Consider the following 14,083-nt stretch of genomic DNA (forward strand, 5'->3'; position numbering starts at 1 on the left):
TTATATTATTGTTCAGTTAAGTATCTACAGTCATTAAGTTCAGAGTTTTAACCTTAAAATCTTGATTCGTTCATTGTACCTTCATTAACTATGATTCCGTTTTCTGTTCCACTAATTAATGCTTCAAGCATGTTATTGTCTTAATTGGCATGATGGCCATGAGTGGTTAAATTACTTTAAAATATTTCCCATGTTCCAAAGCATTGTCATGAGTGTTGCCAATTTAATTTCCTGGAGTATTGTCCCGATTTACCCCGCCCATCCCTTATTACCCCACTTGAAGGTAGTGGCAGCAGGAATGGGTTAATATCACTGAAGCTTCGGGGAAGGGCCTTTTCGTCTGCCAAATCAAAGTTAAACTAGGCAATTGGCCTTGGGCACTGAATCAAAATAGACTTGTAGAGAATGCATTTGCTAGACTTCAGATGGATCATGCTGGAGTGAGAGTATGCTTGGCTAGGTTTAGAATGATTGATAGCCCTATGTGCAACTGTGGCCAGCATGTAGAAACAATAGATCACTTGCTGCTTCACTGCCATCTTTATGCTCAGACCCATTCTAATATATCTAACACACTAACCATGCTGAACATTGATCTATCTGTAAAGAACTTGCTAGGAGGAGGCCCTTTCTCACCTGCAGGACAGGTGAAGATAATCAAGGCCACCACTGATTACCTTATAGAAATTTAATGTCCTGAAGCAAATGTAGTCTTAATAAATGGGACCTAGTATGTTTTTACCTATCTAAATGTTGCTCAGATGTACTATTAAACATCTGCCTGTAATCTCTAACAATTGTGAGTATACTAACTACAAATAACACTCAGTGGAACTAACTTAATATCAAATCTTCAACAAACGCATCCATGAGTTTCAAACTGAGGTTTCTCTGAGCAGATCAATTTAATACTGTAATGACTGCCTATGTAAAGGGCACCTCTATTTGTCTCCATCAGATATGCAGATATTGCCTCCTTCTGAGCCCTGTTAGTAAGAGATCCATCTTGTTTGCTCATTTGCATTAAATATTGTTTGTACTAGCCATATTTAGCCAAAAGAGGCTCCAGTTTGAGCTGCCCAGTCTAGACCCACACCTAGAGTCTTGGTTCTTGTATTTGGCACAAGGTAAGGCATCCACTAGCTACTAACTTGGGCAATTTAGTTTAGTTTAATTAGTTTAGTTTAGTTTAAAATAAGCTAATCACTAACATTTATTAACATAAATAAATATCAATTTATTTTGAAACATGATGTTCCCTGATCTGCACTCAGCAAATTACATCCCTGAACATGATATTGAAATATACATCCTCAATTTTGTGAGCTGTAGTTGATCAATTGATACAATGTTTATGATGCATTATACTAATTTCATTTTTCATGTGCACACAGTTGCTGGGAGTTTCTGCACCAACTGAATCCCCATGCAGACATTGGCTGTTGGGACTGCTGAGGATACTAACGCTGTCAGCATATTCACTTTTTTATCAGCATTATTATGAATGCGCACTTGTAAATAAGCAGTACCAGTCTATGCAGCTGGTTAGGACTAGTATATTGTTAGGAATCGTATGTGTTCTCAATTTCGTGTATCAAGGTTGCTTCTGTAAATAATGTTACTACTTGCCTGTAAATAAGTTTCTATTCTTGATCAGGTGTCCCTTTTTACCCCATTTCCAGATTAATTCAGGAGCCTTTTATATTGCGTCTAGCACCTTACAAATAGCATATGGAATTTTTTTGGAGGTGCCATACGATAGCACTTGCAGAGACCTTTAAAATGAGCCCAAACTTGTTTATGAAATGTTTCATTTCATTCATATGAAATGTTGTTGTCCCTTTTTACCCCGTTTGACGGTAAAGCCCGCAGGAGTTCTGTTTTATTTTCTGTACACTGCATAGCAGCAACTTTAGTCATCACTTGCTTTACCAACTTGTTCTTAATAAACCCAGGCTGTGCTGCCTGGGCTGGATCTTCATTAACTTATACAAACTCATGTGAGGCTCAGTTTAGGGCATGGCTACTGCTACTAACTGGGCTGGGAATTGAATGAGACACTGTCAATGTGGAGACCTATAATGCCAACCCTGAATTTTGTATCCCTTATGCCTATTCTTTACTTAGATATGTAGCCATATTTTTTTGTCCTCAGACATTTGTCCGGGGTGGTGACAATGTCAGAGAGGTCCGGGGAATATCCCGGGGTGCAGAGGGATGGTGGCTGGGGCAGATGGGGAGGGAGGGATGGGGGGCAGAGGGACCCGGGGTGGCTGAAGGGATGTATATATTAATGATACAGAGAGGGGAGCCATTGAGCGGAGTGGAGATGGCTATGGCCTCCATGGTGGCGTCGCCACGCAGGAGGGGAGAGATATCACGCCCGTTATACGGGATGTCGTGACGTATCAGGATTAGGAGACCGCCACCGTGGCCACCGGGACGGTCCCTACGCACCAGCGCGTATCCAGGGAAGGAGGGCGGGCGGGAGGCCGCTGATAGCTTCGTCTCCTGGACGCAGGCAATTGCAACATTGTGCTGTGCGAGGAAGGCAGCCAGTTCAACTGCGCTGGATTGGATCCCATTGCAGTTAAACTGGGGGACGCAGAGGCGAGTGGAGGCAAGCACGGGGGGAGGTTGGGGGGGCGAGGGGTTTTCGGGGTCTGGGTGGGCTCAGGTCAGGCCGACTGCACGTAGGGCAGATCCAGTCGGCGGAGTAGAGGTGAACGGAGCGAAGGCCAGAGCACCGCTTGTGGCACCAGGCGTCGCACATGGAGCACAAGAACGAGCAACCCCGCCATGTGACCGGGAGGGAGCAGACTGAGCAGGGGTGCGGGCCAGGGTTGGGATGGATACCCCGGGTCAGGAGAAGAAGGACAAAGAGGAAGAAAAGATGGGAGGAGAGGAGGACATAAGGTGTCCCAGGAAAGATAGGCGGCCAAAGGTGTGGGTAGGGGGAAGGGGAGGCTGAGGTTCCCCTGCCCTTAGGGGAAAAAATGATGAAGGAGCCTCCGTCCGGTAGCGATCCGGGCGGGGGGGCCTCTGCCGTTTGGCCTGACCCACGAGTAAGCCGGGCATCCGGCCGACGCGCAGGCCAGGGTACCCCCACAACAAAGACGTGGCAGAGATCGGGGGCTAGTAGTGGCATGGGTGTAGGTAGTGGCATGGGTGTTGTGTGTTGTTCCTCCAGATTGTAGATGGCATCTGAGTTGGCGGCTTAAGATCATGCTAGTTAGATTATTTGATGTAGTTTATATTTCAAAGAAGTCTACAACCTTTTATATTACATGAAAATTTATAAACAACATTAGTTTCTTGGAAGCAGTCCAGAGTTTTTATAGAGCATACGTTTTATTTATTCATTACCTGCTGTGCTCCTGAAATTATTATGGATGATTCACTGTAGGAATCGTTCATCTAATTGTAGCCTCTGTTCATCTGCTTTTGGTAGAAGAGAAGAGATCCAACAGAACAACTTCAGAGGAGAGCAAATAAATTAATCAACACAACAAATTCTGCAATAGTATCTAAAAGACTTACCCGATTGTTGGGAGCTATTCTCCAGGCTACCTCTACGAAACATTAAAACCCACAAAAAAGACTACCCCAAGGCCTATAATTTTGCAAGTTACTTCTCCAACAAAAATAATAAGAAAATTAAAAACCTTGTCATGAATAATAATCCCTGTAAAAATCTGGACTGCTTCAAGAAACTAATGTTGTATATGAATTTTCATGTAATAAAAAAGTTTGTAGACTAATAGACTTTATCATAAAATGAACTACTTTGGTCTTACTAGCAAGACCTCAAGCCACCAACTCACATGCCATCTACAATCTGGAGGACCTATGAACCACATGCAGGAGGCTCACAATGAGATCATCACCCAAGCAACATTGGAGGCCTGCACCAGCATAGTCATGCGATTCTCTGATGCTTTGAGACTTGTGATGCCAGAGGCCCTCATTATCACGAGCAAGTCTCCAGCTATCAAACTCCAAACTACAGGATTCATCCATATGCTGAAATTATATTCAGAGTAATATTAAGCTTAGATTTAAAACTGTATTCACAATTCCCTTAATTTGTACACAATACTGTCATTTCCAAAATTTCAATTTCAAGTGTTGTAAAATCTTCACCTGCTTGATAATGAATATTGTTTATTCAAAACATTGCATTAAATCAAAATGTCATTTTTTGCTTATTATATATTATATATAATATTATAATCTCGATTTCTCCATCTTGGATATCTTCTCTTAGGTGTGACTCGGTTAAGGCAAGCATGATTATTCCTTCTGTCTCAGCAATTTCTTTAAGTACGCCGATCTTGTGGCGTTTTCTTCTTGGGAAGAGCCCCTCTATATTTGCTATCATGATGCTAACTCTTCCCTTCCTTGCGTCCTTAGTTGCTGTAACACTGCACTGCCAGGTGTCTCTGGCTTTGCAGCTGTTGCATTTGTTGCTGTGATTTCTGCTGTTGTTCGTGCAGTTTCAACAGTTGTTGCATTTGTTGTTGAATCTGATCTACTTGCCTCTGTAGGCCTAAAAAATGTTTGCTCTTGATATAGAGTCCTGTTTGTTCTGGTTCCATCAACATCATCGTCACGTATGCTATAATTTGAAAATTATAACTATTACTAACGGCTTTACTTTTACAGTAGACTGTTATTTTTGTAATATGTCAGCGATTACTGAACAAACAATGAGATATAATAGCACAGACTATGATATTTGCTACTATAACGTCACTTTGGTTCTCGTCGTCAGTCAACACACATGTATATAATGACAAAATATTCAAACTTGAATAATTGAAAATATTTGTACATGGAGAAAAGCGCGTTGAGAGATTTAGTGAACTCTCGACTCTCTCCCGAGCATTTACTTTATGTATTGTTTACTGAACAAACTTAGGAAAACCGGCATAGTCGCAATGACCCGGTGTGATTGATATTGACAAATGAGTTTTCAGTAATGCAATGTAGCACAGATCTGGAAAAAATAATCTATCGGGCTAAAAAATCAATTCATCTACATAGACCTCCTAGGCATTTCAATCTCACATGCGTGTAGCCAGCATTGATCCAAACATTCATGGATATATGTTCATAAGTATGTCATCCATGAAGTAGAACGGGTAAATCATATAATCAGTAGACATGGACGCAACTCGAAGGGTTACACCGCGGAAAAAATAATATTAAATTGGTGTAGTATACGTAAGCTCAATTGTATGTGGAGATCCTATTTGCGTTTTGTGTCTGGTGATTGGTTGAGGACGGAGTAGAGTTTTAATATTGGGAATCTGTTTGGTCTGAACGTATTTATTTTTACGAATCGTAGATTCATTTCTATGTTAGTATAGGCTGGCAGAATTTCTTCTCTTAAGCAAGTTTTGTTAAAGACCAGAGAATTAGTTTTATTTATTAGCTTCTTTTTAGTTTTTTCAATAAGTCGTACTTAATTCTTCGTATAGGTGTTGGAAGATTGAAAATTAAATTACCGATAGACATTTTTAATATTGAACGACGTTTCGAATGTACAACATTCATTTTCAAGTTAAAGACGCAGTGAGTAACGAAATTTGGGTTGACATATGTACGAAATCAAGTAAATTGGATACCATTCAAATAATGCTAAAATTTCGTTAACGTGATACTACCTACGGGAAGATTTTACATTCGCAAAAAACTACTCTGAAAACAATCTCAAAGTTCTGACGGAGCCGGTGGTTTGAAGGTTGATAGCTGGAGTCCTCTCCTTAATGATGAGGGCCTCAGCTATCGCCAGTCGTATAGGATCGGGGCATTGCACAACAATACTGGTGCATTCTTCCAGCATTGGGCAAGTGATAGTCTTGTTGTAGGCCTCCCTCAAGTGATTTCTTGGTCCTCCGGACTGAAGGTGGCAGGTTAGACGTCGGCTTAGAGTCGTGGTTGTGAGCCCGATGTAGTCCATATTAGGAAGAAGTCTACAACCTTCTTTATTGCAAGAAAATTTATAGACTACATTAAAAAAAACTTGACCTGGCTGGACCTAACCTCAGTAAAACGGTCTCTAGAAACCTAAAGAAGGGTTTTAGACACACCTAACCCTAACTCTAACCCTAAACTAACAAGGTTGGCATTTTTTTGGTGTCCGGTAATGTAGTTCATTTATTTTCGTGTCTGGTTTTTAAGTACAAACTAATTGCAGAGTTAATTACCAGACTCGATTTTGTCCGGTTTTATACCCCCTGTCCGGTAATGTTACCAATTTTGTCTAATAATTGTTCAAAATTCTTATATATATGTATATAAATAGAATACATTAATATAGATTACACTTATCTGAACTATGATTTTTTTACTCTGACCTCTTTACAGAGTAAAAAATCTGTGAAAAGAATGTGACATGGCTGGACTTGACCACTGTAGATAGGTATCTAGCAATGGAAAGAAGTGTTTTTTACACTCCTAACCCTAACTCTAACCCTAACCTAATGAGGTTAGCATTTTCAGAATTCCAGTATTGGAGTTCATTGATTTTTGTGTCCAGTTTTCAAGTACACCCTAATTGCAGAGGACATAACCTATACGTTTTTTTCTAAATTTCTAATCACTGTCTGGTAATGCCAAAGACCAAAACTCGAATATATAGTATATATTCAATGTACCATATATAAAACTCAAGTATATCCTGCATTGTAGTTTTAATGGCAGATAGTCTTTCAATTTTCTGCAAATAATTCTAATCTTCTTTAAATTGAGTTCACTGTGTTTAATTTTTGTGCAGGAGCATGAATTTTATGACATGCGCCCCCTGATAAACTACCGCACCTGCATTTTGGAAGGCAGTCCTGACTCGTTTGTAGTGGAAAAGGCTTACTTCATCTCAGTACGCCAAAAAAAACAGTTTCTAACATACATGAGGAAAGGATTAAACCGAAGTTTGCATCAGGTATGTGTAATAATATTGTATTATTAAACCTTGCTCACAAACTAGCTTCTAACTAAAATAATTTTAAATATGTGTTGTATTACCACCAGCATGAGATGCCAACATTTAATTTCAAAAACATCACGAATGTTCAGCTTCCATCCAGTTGAGATAGCATGATCACTCTTATTCTCATTAATTATTTGAAAATACTCAATCCAATCTTTATTCACAGACTTGTTCCACAATTTGATCCATATATTATCTCAACAAAGTAGAATCCAAAAGTACCAGACAGAGCTGATGTGGGTCTTATGCAATCCTTTTCCTAAGCATTAATTTCCATCCAGTTTTGCCTTCTTGCTCTCAGCTGCTATTGCTTGAACACTATTATGAATTTTATAATGAAACTGGAGTCTATGATAGCCCAATTTTTTTTTATGTTTACAGTTTTATGTCCTGGCGCCCTATTGGTGATTTTATTGGAATTAATTTTATTTGTTTTTTTTTATTTATTAATCATACCTGAATCATGGTTATTTTTTTAAATTACTACCAATAAGAATAATTACCTGTTTTTAGCGCATTTTCTCATTAATAGAAAAAATGCACTATTGTGCTCACCATGTCGTCTGTCTGTCCGTGACCTCAAGTTTTTGTCGACGAGAAAATGCGCTCTCTGTCACTCACTTCAGTGATTACTGAGTTATATTTTTTAAACATCCTGAGGTTAATATGTTCAGGGACTTAATGTTTATAGATACAATGAAATTACTTACATAAATTTGTAATTTCTACCTCCAATTCCTGCAGGTAGAATTCATATTAAAAAGTAGGCAATGAGAAAAGTTCTCTTCTTAACAGAAGGAAACATTTCTTGATGTATTTTTCCAAACAGCAAAAAAAAACATTCAAATCTTTATTTCACTTGAATTTTTACAAAAAATTACACTACTGCCTTAAATTTTTTAAAGAATTTAGAAGTAGTATAAATTACTCCTTGGATCAGGAATATTATGAAAATGTTTTACTTATTTAATATTGCAAAATGTTTCATTTTTTCGGCTTCCACAGATAAAATTTTACCTTCTTTCACTAGTATCAAATGAGTTCAGCCTGTTTAGACATCAAAAATTCAAGAAAAGAGACCAGTGCCTAATTGACCTGTTTCTCAAGCGCTATGGTATGGACCTTCTTTCTATGGAGTTCATCCTGAATTCTAAAAATAACAAAGGGCTCTGGAAGTACCTTTCTTCCAACTATCGCTTCAAGCTCTGCCCAAGTGAGATACTTGTTTCTTATGTATATTGAATAATATAATTTGATAGAATATTTAACCTAACACATTATTATAATAATATAATTGAATGTTATATATACTTTATTTACTGATTCTCATTTGTGTCATTGATTAATAAAGTTTATGTAGGATTATAACCTAGAAGTGAGTGTAGATTGAGGCTTTATTGTTGAATTTGATTATTTATCTTCACTGCCAATTTCATTTGCATAGATCATGACCTTGAAAAATGCTTCATGATGAAAAAGCTCCTTATGCTGGAATCAGGCGCTACTAAAGGATGTAAAATTTTGACTTGTTTGCTTTTACAAAGCTACCATTCCCAGTGCAAAACTACAATATTTAGTCCTTTTATAATGGAAACTCCCCTAAATAGACATTACGGTATCTGGTGAATGAAAATCATGTAATCATTACTTTACCAATCGTTCAACAATGAAAGTTGATTGGTTTCACAATATTTTGTTAGTTGAGTAGCAAATGAGTTTGCTAAGATTAATTCATGGTTGGTTTCACTTACAGCCAAATGCATTTCAATGAATTTGGTCTCATAAGTAGTCAAATGACAAAAAACATTTTGCATGCTTTTTCAGATGAGTTTGTTTTGAACCAACTGCTGACATGCAGTTTTATTTATTAGAAATTTTTGCTCTAGTGCATTATAAACAGCTTTGTTGTGGCTTAGGTGCTGTTGCCTTCTCAACTCCTCCTGAAAGAATTACAGTGCTCTGTAAGCTCATCTTTTGAAAATACAATCCAAGAATCTGATCTTCTCAACTTCTAAGCACCTGACATAATGTGAATTGAAGAAGTGTTTGTCTAAATTATTATTCTTCTTGTTACACCAATTTATTTAAGTTATTTAGAGCATCAGTATGGCAGTGGCTAAGCTGACCATAACTTGTTTTCAGTTGCTGATGGACCATGGACAGATGAAGAGTTGTTGCGTCTCATCAAAGGAGTGGTGTACACCTGGAACAAAATGTCAACTCAAAACTCCTCCTGTTCCATCAAGGGCATTAACTGGAAGAAAGTATTCCTTTTTGTTAGAGTGAGTATTTTTCATGTACAGAAGTTACCTAGAATTCATGAGCATTTCATCTCCTTAATTTTGAACATCATTTCTATCAATCAGGCAGGAGGGATAATGATTTTTTTTTTTAATTTGCATGTAGAGTTATCTTTTAGAACAATATATGAATATGTCCAAGGTGTTTCACGTATTAGGCTGCATTGCCAGGGAAGTTGAAAAACAACAGTTTTTCTTCCATTCAGCTCATTAGAGCCATTAGATGAAAAAAAAAATATCTACTTGAAGCGTGGCAATAGGTTGGTATAAGAATGGTATAAAGATTGACACAGGCATATAAAGCAATTTAAATGTTACACTGATGCTCTTGACTGCTGTCAATTGTGGGTATTTTGGACAATGTTAACAAATTAATTCAGAGGTGGGCAGTAGCGCGCTACATGTAGCGGCCGCTACATTTTCAGTAGCGGTAGCGGTAGCGGCACTACATTTACGGCAATGTAGTGGTAGCGGTAGCGCCCGCTACATATTTAAGTAGCGATACGAGGTTTTGCCGCTACAGCGCTACCGCTACATTTATAGATAAAGCTTTAGATTTTACTTAAGGGGGGGTATACCCTCCAGAAAAACTTCCACATTTACTAACTTATCTTTCTGAAATTTCACACATATATGTAAAACCAAAATACAAGAATATTTTGTTTGTATGATTTTTTCAGAAAAATTAATAGAAAACGTGAAATTTATAGAAAACGGACAAAAAGGGGTACACATTTTTCCGTTTTCTTCTCATTTTTCCTCATTTTCTTCAAATTTTCCCCCTCCCCCTCATTTTGAATCCAAACTATGCACAAATCTAAAAAAGGCTCGATAACTCGATAGGTATGGTCTTTACGAATCAAATGGTATATGTCGCATTGCTGTAGCTTCAAAACTCTAGGAGGAGATAGGTTTGCCGTGGCAATAAGTGTGAATGTTCAGGAGAGCGCGACAAAGCCCCGAGCGCATCGCAATAGGCACTCAATGTAGCAAGGATACAAAACTAAACTTTATAGGAGATTGATTCCAGTCAAGGATGGTGGGAGCAACTGCATGCACACCTCCTCATACGACGCCAGGCGGGTAACTAAGGTGCACCTCAAGCCGACACTCTATTAAAAGTGCTCGCAGCGAATTTCCTCCTATTCTATTTGTTAAAGACTTCCCCCACCCCCCTCCCTTTCATGATCTGTCGTGAACGCATAAATCAACGTACAGAGATGGTAATGGTACCATTGGATAGGGCAGAATGTCAGCTTTAAGATGAGACTAAAAACCGGAAAAGCCAAATCCAAAAACACTAGGGTAGACGCACCCCTTAAGTTGTTACCAGTTACCACTTACAGGTATTTTTTCATGTTTCAGTTACCTTACAGTTATTTTTATGTTTCACCTTCCCTACATGGATGTCTACTTGAATCTCTATATAAAAAATCAGTCTTTTATTTGTATATATATGTGGATACTTTTTGAGATTGGTAGATTAAAGTAGACATCCATGTAAGGAAGGTAAAACATAAAAATAAGTAAATAACTAACTTCTATTTACTGTGTCTAACCACAGTAACCAGTACTAGTTTGGTTAGGTTAATTGCAATAAAGTTGAATTGATATGTTTTGAAAATGTTTTATTCTCATTTAATGTTTATGAGTAAATCCCAATAGCAGAAGAATAAATATTAAGAGATTTCTAAAAATTTTGGCCATTGTAGCGGCTAATGTAGCGCGCTACATTTTACTGTAGCGGTAGCGGCCGTTACAATCTAGTGGATGTAGCGGTAGCGGTAGCGCCCGCTACATTTAGAGCATGTAGCGGTAGCGGCGCTACATTTCAAAGTAGCGCTGCCCAGCTCTGCGTGAGTGAAATTATCATGGTATTTAGTCCTGGGACAGTACACTGATCTCTGCAACCAAAACAATTGCAAACAGGAGTGATACTGAATCTGACAGAAATAAAATACTTAGACCAGTGATTGAAATCCTTAAATGATACAGCAAATGGAAAACTATATTTCTTTGATGTAAACTCGTTTGTTATCCAGAAATATTTCTCAAAATACAGGCTCAGTCTTAACTTGAATCCTATTTGTTCCAGTATATACTAATAATATAGGTTTGTAATTTCCTTATATCCTGTAATGTAAAATCCATTAAGAAAATATCTCCTCTAATTATCCCTGTATAGTTGAAAGTTATGAATATTCCTTGCTACCTTGTGCTGCCATTAAATTAAATCATCTGATTGATTGAACTTCCATGCTCTTTATTCTATGGCATATATTTTATTTAAATCGAAAATGAGCAATTCAAACTATTGTGTGTGATAAAATATATTGAACTCTGAGCTAATATCTTTTACGTATCAAAGTATTGCACTTGGAAATTGCAATTTCTAGTATTTTCTTTAAATATTCACATACTTGGCTGTATTCTTTTCACAATGGAGATGAAGGTCTGGCTGCTATTTTCACTGCTGTTTTATTCTATAAAGTTTTCATTAAATCTTTTGTAATGTTGAATTTGTGTTAGGGCCATTATTGAGGATAGGAGGCCTAATAATGAGGAAATTTATAAACATATGTTTTTTTGTGTTCGATTGCATTCAAAATTTCTTTAGAGGATCTGATTAAACAATATTAAGCTTTTTTTTATATGATTAGAGATGGATTTGGGAGTAGTTGGTTATTAAAATATTTCATTGTATGATTTACCTATATCAGTGCTAAGCTTTATTGCCCAGGAGAATTTTTTTGCAGACACGCACGCCTTCAGTCTGCTGCGATACATATATCCTGTTTGCAAAGCAAGCTTTGCACATGCATCACCACAAACTGAAGCACCCAGATGCGGAGGATCTCCCAAAGTGGACATCTAATCATGAATTGATGCTCATTAAAGAGTAAGAAAATAATTTAGCACAATTAAAATTTTTAAAGCTGTTTCGACTTGCTCTTTCCCTCTTAATTCTTAAATTCTACTTGCCACAAATGTACCTATCTTTTATTGTAATCATTAATGTCAGTTATTCAAACCAAGTTTCTTCCTATGATGATACTAGTTCTGTGACAGCCATTACACAAAACAAGGTCTTCCAAAGTTCAATTGGCTGTTAAGTCTTTTGGTTTTTTAACTTTGTTAATATGTACCATATTTTTATTTTATTTTATTTTTCTTAATTTTGATTGATTTGTTTAATTTGTTATTTGATCTCTGGTAATAATACATTGTCTGTACTTCAATATTTCAGATTGTCAATTTAGATAGATATTGCAATCATCTGACTTATTTATTAATATTTTGTTTCTATTCAACTATTAGTTGATCAGATAATCTCATTTGATACCGTATATTCAATTTTATTTTGCTGGTTACATTTTGTATTAATGCACTCTTCATACATTTCTTCATTATTTGCAACCAATTCCACTTCTAGCGTCTTTGTAAGGATTAATTTGAAAAATACCCGACTATCCATTTCTTATCAACTGCGTGAATCAGGAAGAAGTACTCAGATTAAACTGTTGTTCATCAGTAAATGATTGCACTTATTGTGTTCAGCTCTTGTTTGCAATGAGAAGAGCACTCTATACCTTTCTTATTGTGTAAATTCTTCATTTAAGAATTTACAGCTGTTTAATTTAAGTTTAATTTCATTCCAAATTGGACATGTATATATATTTTTGTTGGTACAAAAATGAATTCATCTTATGGTGTTCATCCAAGAATTTTTCATCTAGTTTAATCTAAGCAACCACTTTTACCAAAAACAGCTGCGAGAATGTTGCTATTTAGAGATAATGCATAGGTACTCTATTTATAGAACTTTGGCGTCTCTATATTTGTCTCGATTCATAGATTCTTACTTTTAGGCAGAAATTTCATGTTCAAGCCTTTATGCTCTAAAAAAGGCCTGATAGATGTGATACAATGTTGTTGGTCAGATTTTTAAAAAGTATCACAAGTTAAACTTATAATTCTGCCTTATACATTGGGCTCTCTTTGTCGTTCATCTGCTATCAATTGATGAATTATTTTGTTTACAGGATGATCAGATCCCCTGCCACGACGCTGTCGGTGATGGACTTCAGGTCAATGATGGCCCTACCGGAGTTTGAAGGCTTCAGTGACAGCTACCTGCGGCGCATGGCGCGTGATGCTATTGCTGCCTGGGTGCCTCTGCCGCAGCGGCGCAACCTCGACGGTATCTTGCTGGTTTCCACTCTCTCCACTCTCCATATGCTATATTACTTATTGCTGCATGCTGTGCTGATAGCCACTCTCCATGTGCTATATCACTTATTGCTGAAAGCCACTGATTTAGTTTTACCCAACTGCATTGTAAGCAGAACAGAACCGACTAGACTACACTGAGTCAATGCTTCAACTACTCTAAAAAAACAATCCGTCTAAAGGCACAGTTGTCTCAAACATCTTCAAACAAAATAAGCACATAAAGTGTACAACTTGGGAAGTAATCACGCAAGAATAGGAACTTGGTAACATATCATAGTATGAACAAATCCGGCATCTGAACTATAAATGCATACAACAAACTAATTTATCTTTCTTAACTCTGTTCAGAGACAGTAAAGATCTATCCATCTGATGTTTAGGTCACAGTATAACTTTAGAAATTAACATTTGGGTAATGCTTGTCGAAAGAACGAACTGCTCTCTGAACAATGCATCCTAACAATGAGAAAAGTAGACATATACCGATGATGAGGCAACATAATTAGGAGTGGTCCGCAAAAGTGGGACCAAGACACTCACAAAAATAAGTTTGGCT

At 37.3% G+C, this 14,083-nt stretch overlaps 1 protein-coding gene across 1 annotated transcript; it reads left to right on the forward strand.

Annotated features, from left to right (window-relative positions):
• Positions 1-920: 920 nt before the first annotated feature.
• On the forward strand, positions 921-13,578 carry LOC108675161 (the record flags this gene model as incomplete). The annotated part of the gene is made up of 7 exons (XM_047880235.1): positions 921-1,127; positions 1,395-1,468; positions 6,782-6,946; positions 8,000-8,207; positions 9,137-9,276; positions 12,051-12,193; positions 13,338-13,578. Coding segments are annotated over exons 2-7 (939 nt in total), but the record flags the coding sequence as incomplete, so codon positions are not given.
• Positions 13,579-14,083: the final 505 nt, after the last annotated feature.

The sequence above is a fragment of the Hyalella azteca genome, unplaced genomic scaffold, assembly GCF_000764305.2.
Source record: "Hyalella azteca isolate HAZT.00-mixed unplaced genomic scaffold, Hazt_2.0.2 contig5035, whole genome shotgun sequence".
Lineage (NCBI taxonomy): Eukaryota > Metazoa > Arthropoda > Malacostraca > Amphipoda > Hyalellidae > Hyalella > Hyalella azteca.